Source organism: Notolepis coatsorum (genome assembly GCF_963971535.1).
Source record: "Notolepis coatsorum genome assembly, chromosome: 19".
Classification (NCBI taxonomy): domain Eukaryota; kingdom Metazoa; phylum Chordata; class Actinopteri; order Aulopiformes; family Paralepididae; genus Notolepis; species Notolepis coatsorum.
The window spans coordinates 51,744,628-51,758,362 of record NC_140183.1 but is presented as its reverse complement, the minus strand read 5'-3'; the positions used below and the strand labels follow the sequence as shown (position 1 = coordinate 51,758,362).

The window sequence follows — 13,735 nt, the reverse complement described above, 5'->3', positions numbered from 1 at the left end:
TATGTTTGTTCCACTAGTCTGGTGGAATGCTGGCACAGCGCTAACACAGTGAGAGGTCTGGCCATGCGAGACCTGTACAGTAGAACACAAAAATTCAGAGTGGAACAAAATGTATTCAGATTTGTATACAATGTGTTGCACACAAGAGCTGTAAACAAACACTGTTGCTAGGTTGCTGTCGCACAAAATCAGTTACTGTACATCACCTGTGAGCTAGCTAGCTGGCGCTATTGTTAGCTATCCAACCAGGGAGAGAAAGAAATCTAGAAAACAAAAATGGAAAGGTTTTTGACACCGCCAGGAACTAAAAAGAAAATCTGACGTACCCATAACAAGCTTTTAGGTCATGTTAACATTTTCACTTTCACGTTACAAAGCCAAAAACAAGAGAGCATGACGAGGCATACCCCTCTCTTGGCTTCACATCTACAGCGGCTGGGGAGAGAATGTTTATTTTATTTATTTATTCTTTTTAGTAAAATTTAAACAGTTATCCAACTGCTGGTCTCTGACAAGAACAAATTGCAGCAGGTTGAAAAAACCCTCAGCACGGAACTAGGCAAAATCTGCATATGGCTCGCTGATAACAAACTATCATTACACATGGGCAAAACAGAGTCCATTCTCTTCGGTTCAAATAACAAACTCAGCAAGACCGACGGCTTCTCGGTTACAGTGGGTGACAATATTGTCACAAGGAAAGATGAAATTACCTACCTGGGTTCCATCCTAGAGGCAAATCTTTCCTGTGACAAAATGGCATCCAATGTAATAAAAAAAGTCAACCAACGAACTAGATTCTTGTACCGGATCTCCTCTCTGGTAAACAAGAATACCCTGAAGACTCTGGCAGGAGCACTCATTCAAGGGTACTATGACTATGCGTGCACCTCATGGTACCAAAGCACCTCAAAGGCGCTTAAAACAAAATTACAAACATCACAAAACAAACTGGTCAGACTACTACTTGACCTGAACCCCAGAACCCACCTCACCCCTGCCCACTTTGACAACCTAGGATGGCTTAGAGTAGACGACAGAGTACAGCAACTTGCAATGGGCCTGGTCTTCAAGATACACTATACGACCGGGGTGCCCATGTACATGTCAAAATACTTCCCAAAGGTCAGTGAATACCACAACCACTACACCAGAGGAAGCTCAACAAATCATGTTAAACCCAGATTCGGCTCAAACAAGGGACTAAACACGTTTCGCAATTATGCCACAACAATGTGGAACGCCCTACCCAAAGCTGTAAAGGAATGTGAATCCCTGCCCACATTCAAAACCGCTCTTAAAGAGCACCTACGGGAGGCTGCAATTCGAAACTGGCCACCGTAAATGCCCAAAACCCCCACCACCTCCTAACAGACAGTCTCCTCCCCACCGCATGTATATATTCCCTCCCCGCCGTATGTATATTTCCCTCCCACCCACCCACCCCCTCCTAATGTACAGTCCCCTCCCCATCATATGTATATACTCTGTCAGGATCTAGGGGTAACAGTACTGTATATTTGAATACCGCTTATGTCACAAATGTATCAGTACTAAATACCTATATGTCCCTATGCCATAAATGTCATGTATGTTGTGTATGTCATAAATGTCTATATGAAATGAAAATGGGGGACCCTGATGGAAACAAGACAAACGTCTTTCTCAGGTCTGCATCCCCTTAACAATTGTATGTATTGAGCCGTACTGTATTGTACCCATTCTGCAATCTGTTAAATAAAGTTTTCATTCATTCATTCAGATCCAATAAATGTACACCAGAACACTAAGAGGAACCTCAAGTTTAAAAAACCAGTAGAAAAATTTAAATAAAATACAAAACAGATGGTGTGGTATCTTTTGAAACGCTTTCCTGACTACACACTAATACATTTTCAAAGCTCTTTCAAAGAAATTCCAAATATATGGGGAGGAGGGGGCTAAGTAAATGTTTCCAATTACCCAAGGGGGGCCTGACTGAAAAGGTTTGGGGAATCACTGACAGTTAAATGGGGTGCAAGTTGAAATTCTTGAAATTTGAAAAAGTGTAGACGCAGAGTGCCGAACACAGTGACGTACAAAGGTTATGTAAAGTAGGCTTAGCTATTGATCAGCCAGCCAAATCAATGACTGCCAATCCCCAGGGGCCTAGGAAATGGGTAGCACGGTTCACCTCAAGATACCCGCTTCAATCCCCAGGGGCCTAGGAAATGGGTAGCACGGTTCACCTCAAGACACCTGCTTTCTCTCTGACTGACAGCTACATGCTGAGGCTTATTAAATAAAGATTATGGAAGCACAAGACAAAGAAAATAAGAGTGGGGTCAAGAAAAAGCAGACTGACCGGATTTCAGAGAAGCGTTTGAACTTGGCCCGGTCCAGGAACTGCTTGTATTTTGCGATCTTCGTATCCAGCTCACGGATCACCTGGCGTGAACTCTTGCTGCCATCTGCCTTGCCAGGCAGAGTGGTGGTGGTAACAGTCTCTCCATCAGCGGGCTCTCCACCTGCCCCGTCTTTCTCTCCATCCTCCTCTCCTTTACCGCCCTCCTCCACTTTCTCCTCCTCCTTCTCCTCATCCTCCTCCTCCTCCTCGTCGTCCTCCCCTTCAGAACCCGAGATGTCAGAGAAGTCCAGGTCAGGCATCTCCACGGGAACCAGGTCCTCATCGTTGAACTCAGGCGCCACATTGATCTTGCCGAAGTTTTGTCGAACGTTGGCCACGATCATTTGGACCTGCTCATTCTTTTGTCTCAGCTGTTGCAGCTGGGCCTCCTGCTCTACTGCCATGGCACCGTCCACAGGAACCTCCTCTGGCTGCTCCTGCTCAACATCCACAGCTACTTCTGAAGGCCCTTCTACTGGCAATTGCTGCTTGTCCTGGAAATACCACACACAACACCATGGGGTTGGAATGTTTACATGTAGCCTTGGGGTAGCGGGCAGTAGCCAGCGTGTACTGAACAAGAACATGTGTTTTATGTATGAGAGCAGCACATTCACTAGAACGTCTCACCTCGCGCTCCCCCTCAGGTCCAGGGGGTTTCACAAAGAAGGGGATGCGTCCTCTCTGCCAATCGTTCAGAACCATTTTGGAGACTGTGGGAAGGTCTGGCTCACCCCCCTGCAAGTTATCGAGGATGCAGAAAAGCACAAATTCTTTTCAAGCTAATTTAAGAATGATGGCCACTGAACTATTACCTATTTAATCAAAGGACTTTACAGTAAGTATGAATGTGAGCACAGTAAACGTTACAAATTTCACATTGGGACTGACGTAACAGCTAGAGCCTGACCTTGAGGAGTTTCCCACAACGCCTGGCCATCTTCTCCAGGAAGTCCTCCGGTGAGCTCCAGGTGGGGATGCGGTAGGTCTTCGCAATGTATTCCGGCTTGGCCCGCTCCAGCACCGCCGCAATGTGCTCCTCCGGGTTCTTGATCTTCTCCACTTGAACCTTAAGACACGAAAGACATGTTGTGCATCAGGTGTGTAAGCCTGGACCAGAGAGAAATAACAGGGGGGGGGGGGGGGGTAGTGTACTCTGGAGCGGGGCACTTACCACTCCTTTCAGGACTATGTCCGATTCACTGTCATCTGAGGGGTAAACGACACCGGGACAGTCGATGAGGAAGATGCGTCTCATCAATGTGATGTACTGCCACACCTAAATCATCAAAGAGATGTTCTCATCAGTAGAGTTCATTTCAGCTGGCAAATCGAACCAGGTGCATAGTGTAACACTAAGCCTCTGGTTAGGTTATTTAGTTATCAAAAGATAAAGACAAAAATGAGAACAAAGAGAAACGCGGGCCAAAGCTGCTCTGCAGAGCCCTTGTTTGGCTGCAGCCAGACAGCAATGAGGACCCTCTGTTGAGAATCAGACACTGTGGGAAATAAACGTGTGCTGGCCACCCGCCCATCTGATACGACGGGATCAGAGAATGTGAAGTGGGCGGGGAGTCAGACGCTTGCTACGGGGTTCAGCCACCATCTGTAGAAAATTACTCTGGTCGACTGTGTGTTGACAGGCGGATTTTGTGGGTTAAAAAGATGGTCTGGAAGTCTTGTTGCGCAAAGAGCTGCCACAGAAAATGTCACGACAGTCATGGCAGAAACTTAAATCCTACTTTTTCTAAGTTTTCGACATTTTGCTCTTTTAGCGATTTGATGTTAAGTGAACCCAAGATGGAGACCAGAATTCTCAGCAACCATCGAACTTCCCTGCCCACTTCACATTCTCTAATGGGGCGCAAATTGGCCCTCTCCATCTCTCTCTCGCTGTCCACTGTCACAGCTTTGGCAAAGACGAGTAAAATATTATTACTTTCTCCCCCTGACCCCACTTTGGACACTGGGGTTTCCAGACCTCTGCTGGCTTCCAAACAGGATAAACGGTTGGGCTTTGTGTTCAGCAAATAAATAGAAAGACACCTCCAGGGATTGAAGCAAAAAATTATCTTTCGACTGAAATGTCTGGCTTAGGAAGAACAACTTTTTGTTGGTAATTTCCATGTAAAATTAAATTGAATGAAAATTACCATTTTTGTAGAATTATGAGATTTCAGCACCACTCCACATAACCGTTTACATTTAGTAATTTAGCTGACGCTTTTATCCAAAGCGACTTACAAGTTTTGTATGACAAGTCAGTAGGAAGGGTACAACTCAGTAACTAGGAAGAGTGCATGACAGTAAGAGGGTTCGTCTTTTAAAAAATGTATATATATATATATATATATATACACACACATTTTAGAGCTGGGCCGTTAACAGCGTTAACGTGCTGCGTTAACGCCGGACTGTTATCGCGCGATAATACAATTGACGCCGTTAATCTATTTCTCAAACTTGGGTCTCCTCTCCTTTCTCTGTCTGCACGAGAAGCGAGCCGCTCACTCACTCACACATACGGGTACTTAAGGGCGGGGCCTATCTGTGGCTCAGTGTTGAAGCACTGAGGACACAGACCGAGCTCTGCGCTCATTATTATTATTATTATTATTATTATTATTATTATTATTATTATTATTATTATTATTATTATTATGGCAGAGAACAAAACGAAAGTCTGGGTACACTTTACGAAAGTCGATGCCGACAACGCACGTTGCCACAAGTGCAATAAAACATTTGGAAGTATGGGTGGCAATACAAGCAATTTGTCAAAACATCTGTTGTCAAAACATAACATTAGTCTGGAGAAATGCGCCGTTTTCGACAGCTCAGTGTTCCATCTCCATGCACGTCCACTGCAGGTAAGCCAAGATAATACGGAGTTAGCTAGGCTAATAACGAATTATTACGAATAGGCTAATAAATAAAATATAATTGTTTAGCTACAAATATATTTGAAAGATGACAGCCCACGCCTCCTCCCTATCCCTCCACCGCCGAATACAGGCGTCCCAGCCAAGCCAAGTCCCTTCACCCTAGCAGCTAGGAAGGATGACAGAGGTAGGGGGGGGGGGAGAGACGAGTGTCACAGGGCTGTGACCCGGTTTGTTGGTAAAGGCCTGCACCCCTTCTCCTTTAGGTAACAACTAATAATATTTATTTATAAAGTTATAAATAATAACGCAATGTCGATAAAGTACCGAACCGTTAAGCAGTATCGATAAGAGTAGTAGTATCGATAAAATCCTAACGATACCCATCCCTAGGTAGAACACACATATTTTGAATGCCTTCGGCAGACTTCAAATGAGACATTTTAATCTAGATTAATCTAGATTAACTCCAGGATTGCAGATAGATTAATCTAGATAAAAAAAAATCTATGCCCACCTCCAATATATATATATATATTGATTGAATAAGTGTGTCTTCAGTCGATGGCGAAAGATTGGTCGGGTTTCGGCTGTCCTAATTGTGGTGGGAAGTTCGTTCCACCATTGTTGGGCAAGGACCGAGAATAGGCGGCTCTTCTTTGATGACCCTCCCGGAGCTCGGATAGGAGTTGGTCGGAAGCGGCCAGATGATGCAGAGCGTAGGGGTCTTGAGGGTGTGTAGTTAGAGACCATTGCTGTTGTTCTCTAATGCAGCCATCAAGTTTAAATACTCTAGACCAGTGGTACTGAGACATGGCCAACTCAACTAGCCACATTACAAAAACAACTCGTTCCTCCAACAAACCAACATCAGACTACCAATAGGTGATTTACAAGCTATGAAAAAGCATGATCATGTACTGCATGATGTACCAGTAGGTTACTGAAATGTATTACTATTAGCATGGCAACCCTAACTATTGATACATATAGCAAAATCACAATCAGTGTATAATTATTGTCATTAATGTTTTCCCCTGGCAATTCAAATGTCTCAAGTAAGGGGCGGCTAGGTGGCGCAGTGGGCAAGGCGCTCGCCACCAACGCAGGATATGCTGGGTTCGAGCCCAGCTCTCGGCGTTGCTACCAGCTTGGCTGGTCGTTCATACTAATACAATTGGCAGTAATAGGGGGTGGGAAGCTGGTGGGTGGGGATCGGACGTTGTGGACAGCGACTCCTTCTGCACAGTAGAATCAGGAAGCGACGAGGGCGGCGTGTCCCTCGCACGCAGACCCTCGCCGCTGAGAGATCGCGCTGTGCAGGTGAAAAGATGCGACGGCTGCCTCCTCGAGTACCGGAGGGGACACGTGATGCAAGATTAATTTGTGTCGCAAAGCGTCCCAAAATACAGTTATGTTCATTCCAAACTTAAGAACCATCCCAAATTCCAAGAATGTGGTTGTATAGGCGGCTGGGTGGCGTAGCGGAGATTGCGCTCGTCACCAATGCAAGAGACTCCGGTATCGAATCCCAGTCTCAGCATTGCCTTCGACTTGGGCCGGCCGTCGTACTGGCTCATTTGGCAGAGTCAGCGGGTGGAAAGTCGATGGGTGGGGATTGGACGTTGTGGACAGAGACTCCTACAGGTCGGTTGGGTGACGCCTGCACAGCAGAGAAAGTAAGTATTGGGGGCAGCGTGAGCCTCCCACGCGTTACTCCTCGCCACTGAGAGTCCGTGCTGTCTGGTGAAAAGATGAGACAGGCTGCCTCCTCGTGTACCGGAGGGGACACGTGATGCAAGGCTTCTATCCTCACTACAACCGACCAGTGGGGGGCATAGTCTAGCAACGTTCAAGACAGGGGAGGGGAGAATTGGCAACACGAAATTGGGATGGGAGAAAAATAGAAAAATTAGAAAAAGTGGATAAAAAAAAAAAAAAAATTGGTTGTATCTTAATTCATAATTCAGCCTTTTCCCTCTACTGCCACGGGACCGTTTTAAGACTCCATCTCGTTTGTGGACTTTGATGTCAGTGAGAGCTGCATGTGGTGCTGCATCCAACCAGTTGTTCTTCACACATTGTCACACTCACTTACGTTTGGCAAGTTCATGTTTAGCCTACCAATTGAAAGTAAATACAGAACCAAAAACGCAAATAATCATGCAGGGTAATTAGTTAGTTAACTCGGATAAACAGTTGTGATTGGAGGATCAATAAAAGAGGGCAGGGTTTGAGATAGGTCCATTGTAAGCCCTCATGTGAGCCTTGTATGAGTAAGAGTATGAGAGATACCATACCTTGGTCTCACCAGCAAGTGGCGCCACGTTGCAGACCTTCTTCCTACGCAGTGTGTTGATGATGGAGCTCTTTCCTACGTTGGGGTAGCCGATGAATCCCACACTGATCTGTTTTTTGTCTGAGTGTAGCTGGGGGAGTCAGAAGACACAGTTAAAGAAGAGTAATGCTTCCTGAACAATATTCAGTCTGGGGAACCATCTCCAATCCAGGGAAATCATTTCAGATGGTGCTTTGCCTGTTGCCATCACTAACAAAACAAGTGAACTTGTCATCTCTTAGAACTACAGTGTGCTTGGCTTCAAAACACATGCATGATGCCAGAGGATGATATCTAAAAATAAGAGAAAAATAGCTACGAGAGGTAAAGGCTTCACATCAGAACACTTATCAAAAGAGGAGATATAAATATCATTTGTTCCATCCTGTGTTCTAAAAGGTCAACCTTCAGCACCGCTTTGGAACACGTTCCTTTGCCTCATTATCTCCCTGGCCGTTCGGTACGGGCCAATTGCGTGGCTCCTGGTATTGCTGCTTGCACCGTTGTCGGGAGGGCGTGCCCATTCAGAGTGGGGCAATTGCTTGGACCCCGGAAGTGTTGCTTGCAGAGTTCTAGAAAACCGCAGTATGGCTGCTTGCAGCATTCTAGAGAACCGCAGTATGGCTGCTTGTAGCGTTCTAAAGAACCGTGTTATGGCTGCTTGCAGCGTTCTAGAGAACCGCAGTATGGCTGCTTGCAGCGTTCTAGAGAACTGCGGTATGGCTGCTTGCAGCGTTCTATAGAACCGCAGTATGGCTGCTTGTAGCGTTTGATTCACTGCACTCCCTCGGGTCAAGTGTGAAGTCGATCGGACGAGCGGTTCTCGAGATATGCAAAGGACAGACATACACCTACAGACACACATGCAGACAGACAAGATATTTCTTCCTTTATAGTTAGACGAGGGCCAACAGAACAAGGCTTTTATGAGGAAAGAAAAACAAAGGCATTATATGCCCACCTCATACAAGTCTTTAAAACGCAAGTTATTAAAATGTGAAGCCTCTGCATAATAGGAACATTCTGTTTGCATCCTGTGCACTTTCGATATTTTGACCTCCAAGATCTTTTGGATCTTTTAAACATTGATAATAGTTTTGGAATTGCTTGCGATTATGAAAAGGCATGGGGCAGCCATACAAGTCTGAACCCATTCAAATGTATTATCTTTTAACAAATGGAGAAGAACAGACCGTCACCCGCTTGCCTGGTTATATGGTCTCTTTAGTGGACACAATGCACACTTATTTGGAGATGAGAAAAAGTTAAGAAAAAACAAAAGAAAAAGAAAATAAAGATGCCAATGTGTTTTAGCCAAGTGATGAACTCATGAGCAAATGTGCTGCAAAGAAATAGTGGTAGGTGCTTCTGGTCGTGAAAAGTATGTATCATTGACGTAAAAAGCGTATTAATTGATTGTTACAGTGGTTCAAACAATAGTTACACAAATTTGAAATCAATCTCTTAATTTAGGCCTGGGAAAACCATGGCATCAAATAAAAAAATCCGGAATGTCTCTGGAGGAGACGATTACCCATCAGACACCTATTAACCATCAGAAAACATCAGACTGTCCTTGGTTCAGAGAGAGAGAGAGATCAACTTTCTTGATATCACCATCTCCAAGGGAGATGACCAACAACTGTCTACATACCACCATCTACAAGAACCACGGATCGAAATACAATCCTACAGCTTCCATCCTCCCCACTTGAAGACAAACATTCCGTATGGCCAGTTCCTAGCCTCAAGAATTTGCGACCAGGATCAGGACTTCACTGTGCAATCTCACATCATGACTGAATCACAGAATGCCACTACAAACCCCATCTTGTCTCAGAAGCATGTCAAAAAGCAGCAAAACAAGACAGCGCCAACCATATACTATAAGAGGCACCAAAACAACAAATCAAGGACAAGACTAGTCAAACGTTCTTCACAACCACATAGAGCACTCTCTCACCCTAAGAGAAAGTTTTACAGATCCCCCCCCATGTTCTCCTACAGAAAAGCACCTCTCATCAGAGACAAACTATCACTGGCTGACCACAAGGAAACCGTGGCTCAAAAGACCTATGGGCGCTTACAGATGTTTTGATGTGGGTTGCGTAAAATTCAGACTCAAAGACCACATTAACCCCGAGGTCTGTGTGCCTGAAATGAATAAAAAAATCGAATAAAAGAAATAACGATGAAAACCCGACTATACTCGGGTATGGCGCTCAACCGCTGGCGAGATAACCCGACTATCCTCGGGTCTGGCGTCCAATGAGTTAAGCCCTAGCCATATTTTACGGACATTCGCCTGAAAGTACATACCCAAGTAAATGGAAGATTTCAGCACCTTCTTGAGATCAAGTGTACAAAAAATCTAAGCAAATGAATAAAGGGCAGATGATTTACAGGGGGTTTTGTAGATGCAGTACTGAATTTTGCCATCCGGACACATGCAATTTGAAATATGAATATAGAATATCAGGCCTATAAATGACCTTATTATGGCCAAGTCATACATCTATGGATCGGGCTAAATCTCCTCTTTCCAATGGCAGAGTTAGGATTTAGTACCACCAGGTGCTCGTTACAGGGCAGCAAAGACCGTGAATGAAATCTACTACAAAAGTAGTTACTTTTGTATAATGTCCATAGCTCTGCCATTTTTCACCGGATTGCGACACATTATTTTCCTAGACGTTCACAGAAAGGTAAAGAAACAATATATGTTGAGGTTTGTTTGACCTGTGAGATATAAACACAAAAATCACGTGAGAAAAATTACGTGAAAAAAATTGTTGGACGTCCATCGAAAGCCCTGAGTCTCCTCTTTCTTAGGACTACACGATTGTTTACAAGCTCATATTTAGCTAAAAATACTTAAAATTAGGGATGCTCGATATTGGCTTATTTAACACTTTGGTCGCCAGGCTTATATTCTTAATATACCATCCTCCGCCAGCTCTATTTGTCTATGGGGATGTTTACCTTCTTTGCAGGGCTATAACTTTTTAAATTGTATTGCTAAATTGACATTACTATGGCCCATTCAACGTCAAGTATCTATTGTTCAGGGTGTAGCAACGTTATACTTTTTCATTCACATATTCATACTAAAATACGGTCTAAAGTATAAGTATGTTTTTATCGTTTTCTGCAGCTTTCTCCAGAATGTGATTTATAGCCCCAAATGCATTATATTGATGATCAAATACAGTTTGATAGCAATCTGCACGAGATAAAAAATTTCAAATGGACGTGCTTCTAGAAGTTACTACTGATCATCTGATGTTGACCGGATGGGGGGGGGGGGGGTCGTTTATAATTCCTTGGCCAACGTTAGATGATTCATCTAGTGTGGGTGATATGATCATTAGAGCAGTTAGTATCGAACACTGTAATAATAACGCTGAATCTTACCGTAGCTTCCTCATAGCGTTGGGCGATGAGCGTGGAACAGAAATATTCCTATTATGGGATGTAGAAATATGCTATCCATTTCCTGGTTGTATAATAGTATATACGTCCAAATCATGTTGTTTATCGAGTTATTGGTAACGGATTGCTATCCGTTGTGTCTAGCTCGAGTCCTGGGACTATTACAGAGTGATCGGACCGAATTGAAATGAGCACCAGCTTCCATTTCCTGTTTCCGCTCTGGGCGATCCGCCGATCGGCCACCAGAAGGCGCTCTTGAACCGTTGGAGAGTTGAGAGGGGATCAAGAGTAGATCTCAAGTCTCCGGGGGAGAAATATGATTTCAATCACAGATTTTTGAAATATTGATATCAAAGACGTGGTACGGCGTCTTTGGCAGAATGAGCATGGCGGGGAAAGACGTCCTACGGCGTTTTTGGCGACCATAGTGTTAACGATACCGATATAGTCCAACTCTTAATTTCCGATACCGATATCAACCGATATATGCAGGGTTTCCCCCCCAAAAAAAAATGAATAATTTCAGGTAATTAACTACATATGTCTTGTTGTGGAATTAACATAACATTATGCATACTTTTGACAATAAATAAAATCAGAATTTGTTCTTACTTGCTTGCCTGGGTAAATAAAGGTTATAGAAAAAAAAAAAAGCAAGGCAATAAACTTCTGCAGATCAAAGACAATATTGAGAAATCGAGGGGGGAGCCATTTATGACTCACTGTGGTTTATAGTTTGGACCTCAAGTCAAATGGCAGGTATTCTGAGTTCAAGTCCATCACTCACCTTGCCAAACTGCCGGAGGAGCTGGATGAGGGAGCCCTTTCCAAAGGAGTTGGTGAGGCTGGCGTGGAAAGCCAGAGTGGGGTACTCATGGGACAGGATAGCCACCCAGCGTTTCTGGTTCAGAGAGAGAGACAAGAGAGATCATAAGATCACTTATACAATACAAAAGAAACCGTTAAGTGACACAATCCACTCCGATCAGGCCCGGGCAGAGCTGAACCTCTCACCGTGACCCAGGTGGGGATGAGGTCACACTTGTTGAGGACGAAGACGAGGTGTTTCCATGGTTTCTCCTTCTTCATGTAGGTCTCTATGCTCTTTGAACGAGTCCCCATGGGGTCACGGGCATCCAACACCTGGATGACCACATCTGACGAGTCGATCACCTATGGGCAATACAACAGCCATGAGGGGGGCGGGGCAAACAAAACGAATGAATCTTGTCCCCTTTATCAGTGAGCCAGCTGTACAGTAGATTAAGCACGGCACAAGGACTAAGGGCTCATTCTGATCAATTCAGACAATGCGGGGAAAAACACACGTTTTCCCATACATTTTAATGGGGGTAGTGCGTTTAGGCTGTGGCAGTGGTTAACACTGTTCCTGAATGTGTTCCTGGAAAAAAAAAGAAATAAAACAGCAGCAAGAAAGTAGAACTAGAATCCCCCCCCCCCCCCCCCCTACACACACATAGGTGGCCAATCACGTAAGCCGGTGGTCAGAGTGGAAGATACCCACGGGAGGAAGAGCCTTGTTTACCATGTAGCATTCTACGCAGTTTACCGAGACTGAGCGGTACCTACTGTTGGTAGGTACAACGCAGAGATGGATTTGCCCCATCGTCACAGATCGTATGGATCTGATCTTTTCTGAGTGAATTCTACTGTACAAGGAGAGTAACTGGTTGCCTGCATCATGTGTGCACATATAGTGTATTGTGTAATGAAATAGATAACATTGGCTACCAAGCTAAAATTGGACTATAACAGCTAGGGCTGGGCGATATGGCCAAAAACATTATCGCGATAAAATGATTAAATTATTTTCATATAACTCGATATCGATAATTATCGTCGATATACATTTCTATCAGTAATTAACTTATTATGCCCGGCGCCGACGGACGGGCTATTAATAGACTCACTTTGTTTGCGGCGCCAGTCACTACGAGACGAGTTGGAGAGAGCCGTTGCGTGTCGAGCCAACGCCAACCCTTTGAGAAGCGTCGTGGTCCCGGCTTGAATTCTCCATGAATGTGTCCAAGTCCATAATCCATATAAATCCATTTTGTTATATACAACTGTTCCAACACACAGTCTGAATGAATGTTTTCTCTTGTGATTATGCCGCGTGATTTCAAAACACCAAAACTGAATGTCTTGTCTCGAGTTGATGTCGTCATCACGGTCATCAGTCCGCGCACCTTCTTCTAAGCAGTACACACACGGCCCAGTGCATAGATTATTATATTCCACCAGGGGGCAACCTACCGCCACTGGATCATATGCATAGAATGGAACACTGTTTGGTCCAAGCTTGGGAAATCGATATATCGAAACTTTGCGACCACGTTTCATGTTTATTTCGAGGAAATAATTTATTGCGATGATTATCGTTATCGTTTTATCGCCCAGCCCTAATAACAGCTACTGTTTTGTGAGGGTTTGTCATTGGATCATCGTCTCTGAAAGTCTCCAAAACAGCAGTCATAAAATTTATTTTGGTTGTGTGAATGAAGCAAACTAAGTGGATATTCATTACTAGTCGTCGTGTTGCTAGGGAGGTCAAACGTTCTGCCGTAAATCCCGTAATGTATATTCACAACGGGAACTCAGCTCACTGCTTCAAAACAAAAATGAATTATGGGTGCTTGGTAACTCACCATTTAATTCTGAAATGTATGATAAGCG

General features: G+C 44.3%; 1 protein-coding gene across 1 annotated transcript in view; it reads right to left on the bottom strand.

The window, feature by feature from the left end:
- gnl2 (G protein nucleolar 2) overlaps nucleotides 1-13,735 on the bottom strand; it is a 49,343-nt gene that overhangs the window by 1,579 nt on the left and 34,029 nt on the right. Inside the window, exons 7-13 of the mRNA XM_084335815.1 lie at nucleotides 12,053-12,211; nucleotides 11,826-11,939; nucleotides 7,569-7,697; nucleotides 3,561-3,665; nucleotides 3,297-3,455; nucleotides 3,017-3,124; nucleotides 2,345-2,880 (exon numbers count right to left, since the gene is read on the bottom strand). Coding sequence (XP_084191941.1) covers nucleotides 2,345-2,880; nucleotides 3,017-3,124; nucleotides 3,297-3,455; nucleotides 3,561-3,665; nucleotides 7,569-7,697; nucleotides 11,826-11,939; nucleotides 12,053-12,211 — 1,310 coding nt within the window. The remainder of the gene's footprint in view (nucleotides 1-2,344; nucleotides 2,881-3,016; nucleotides 3,125-3,296; nucleotides 3,456-3,560; nucleotides 3,666-7,568; nucleotides 7,698-11,825; nucleotides 11,940-12,052; nucleotides 12,212-13,735) is intronic.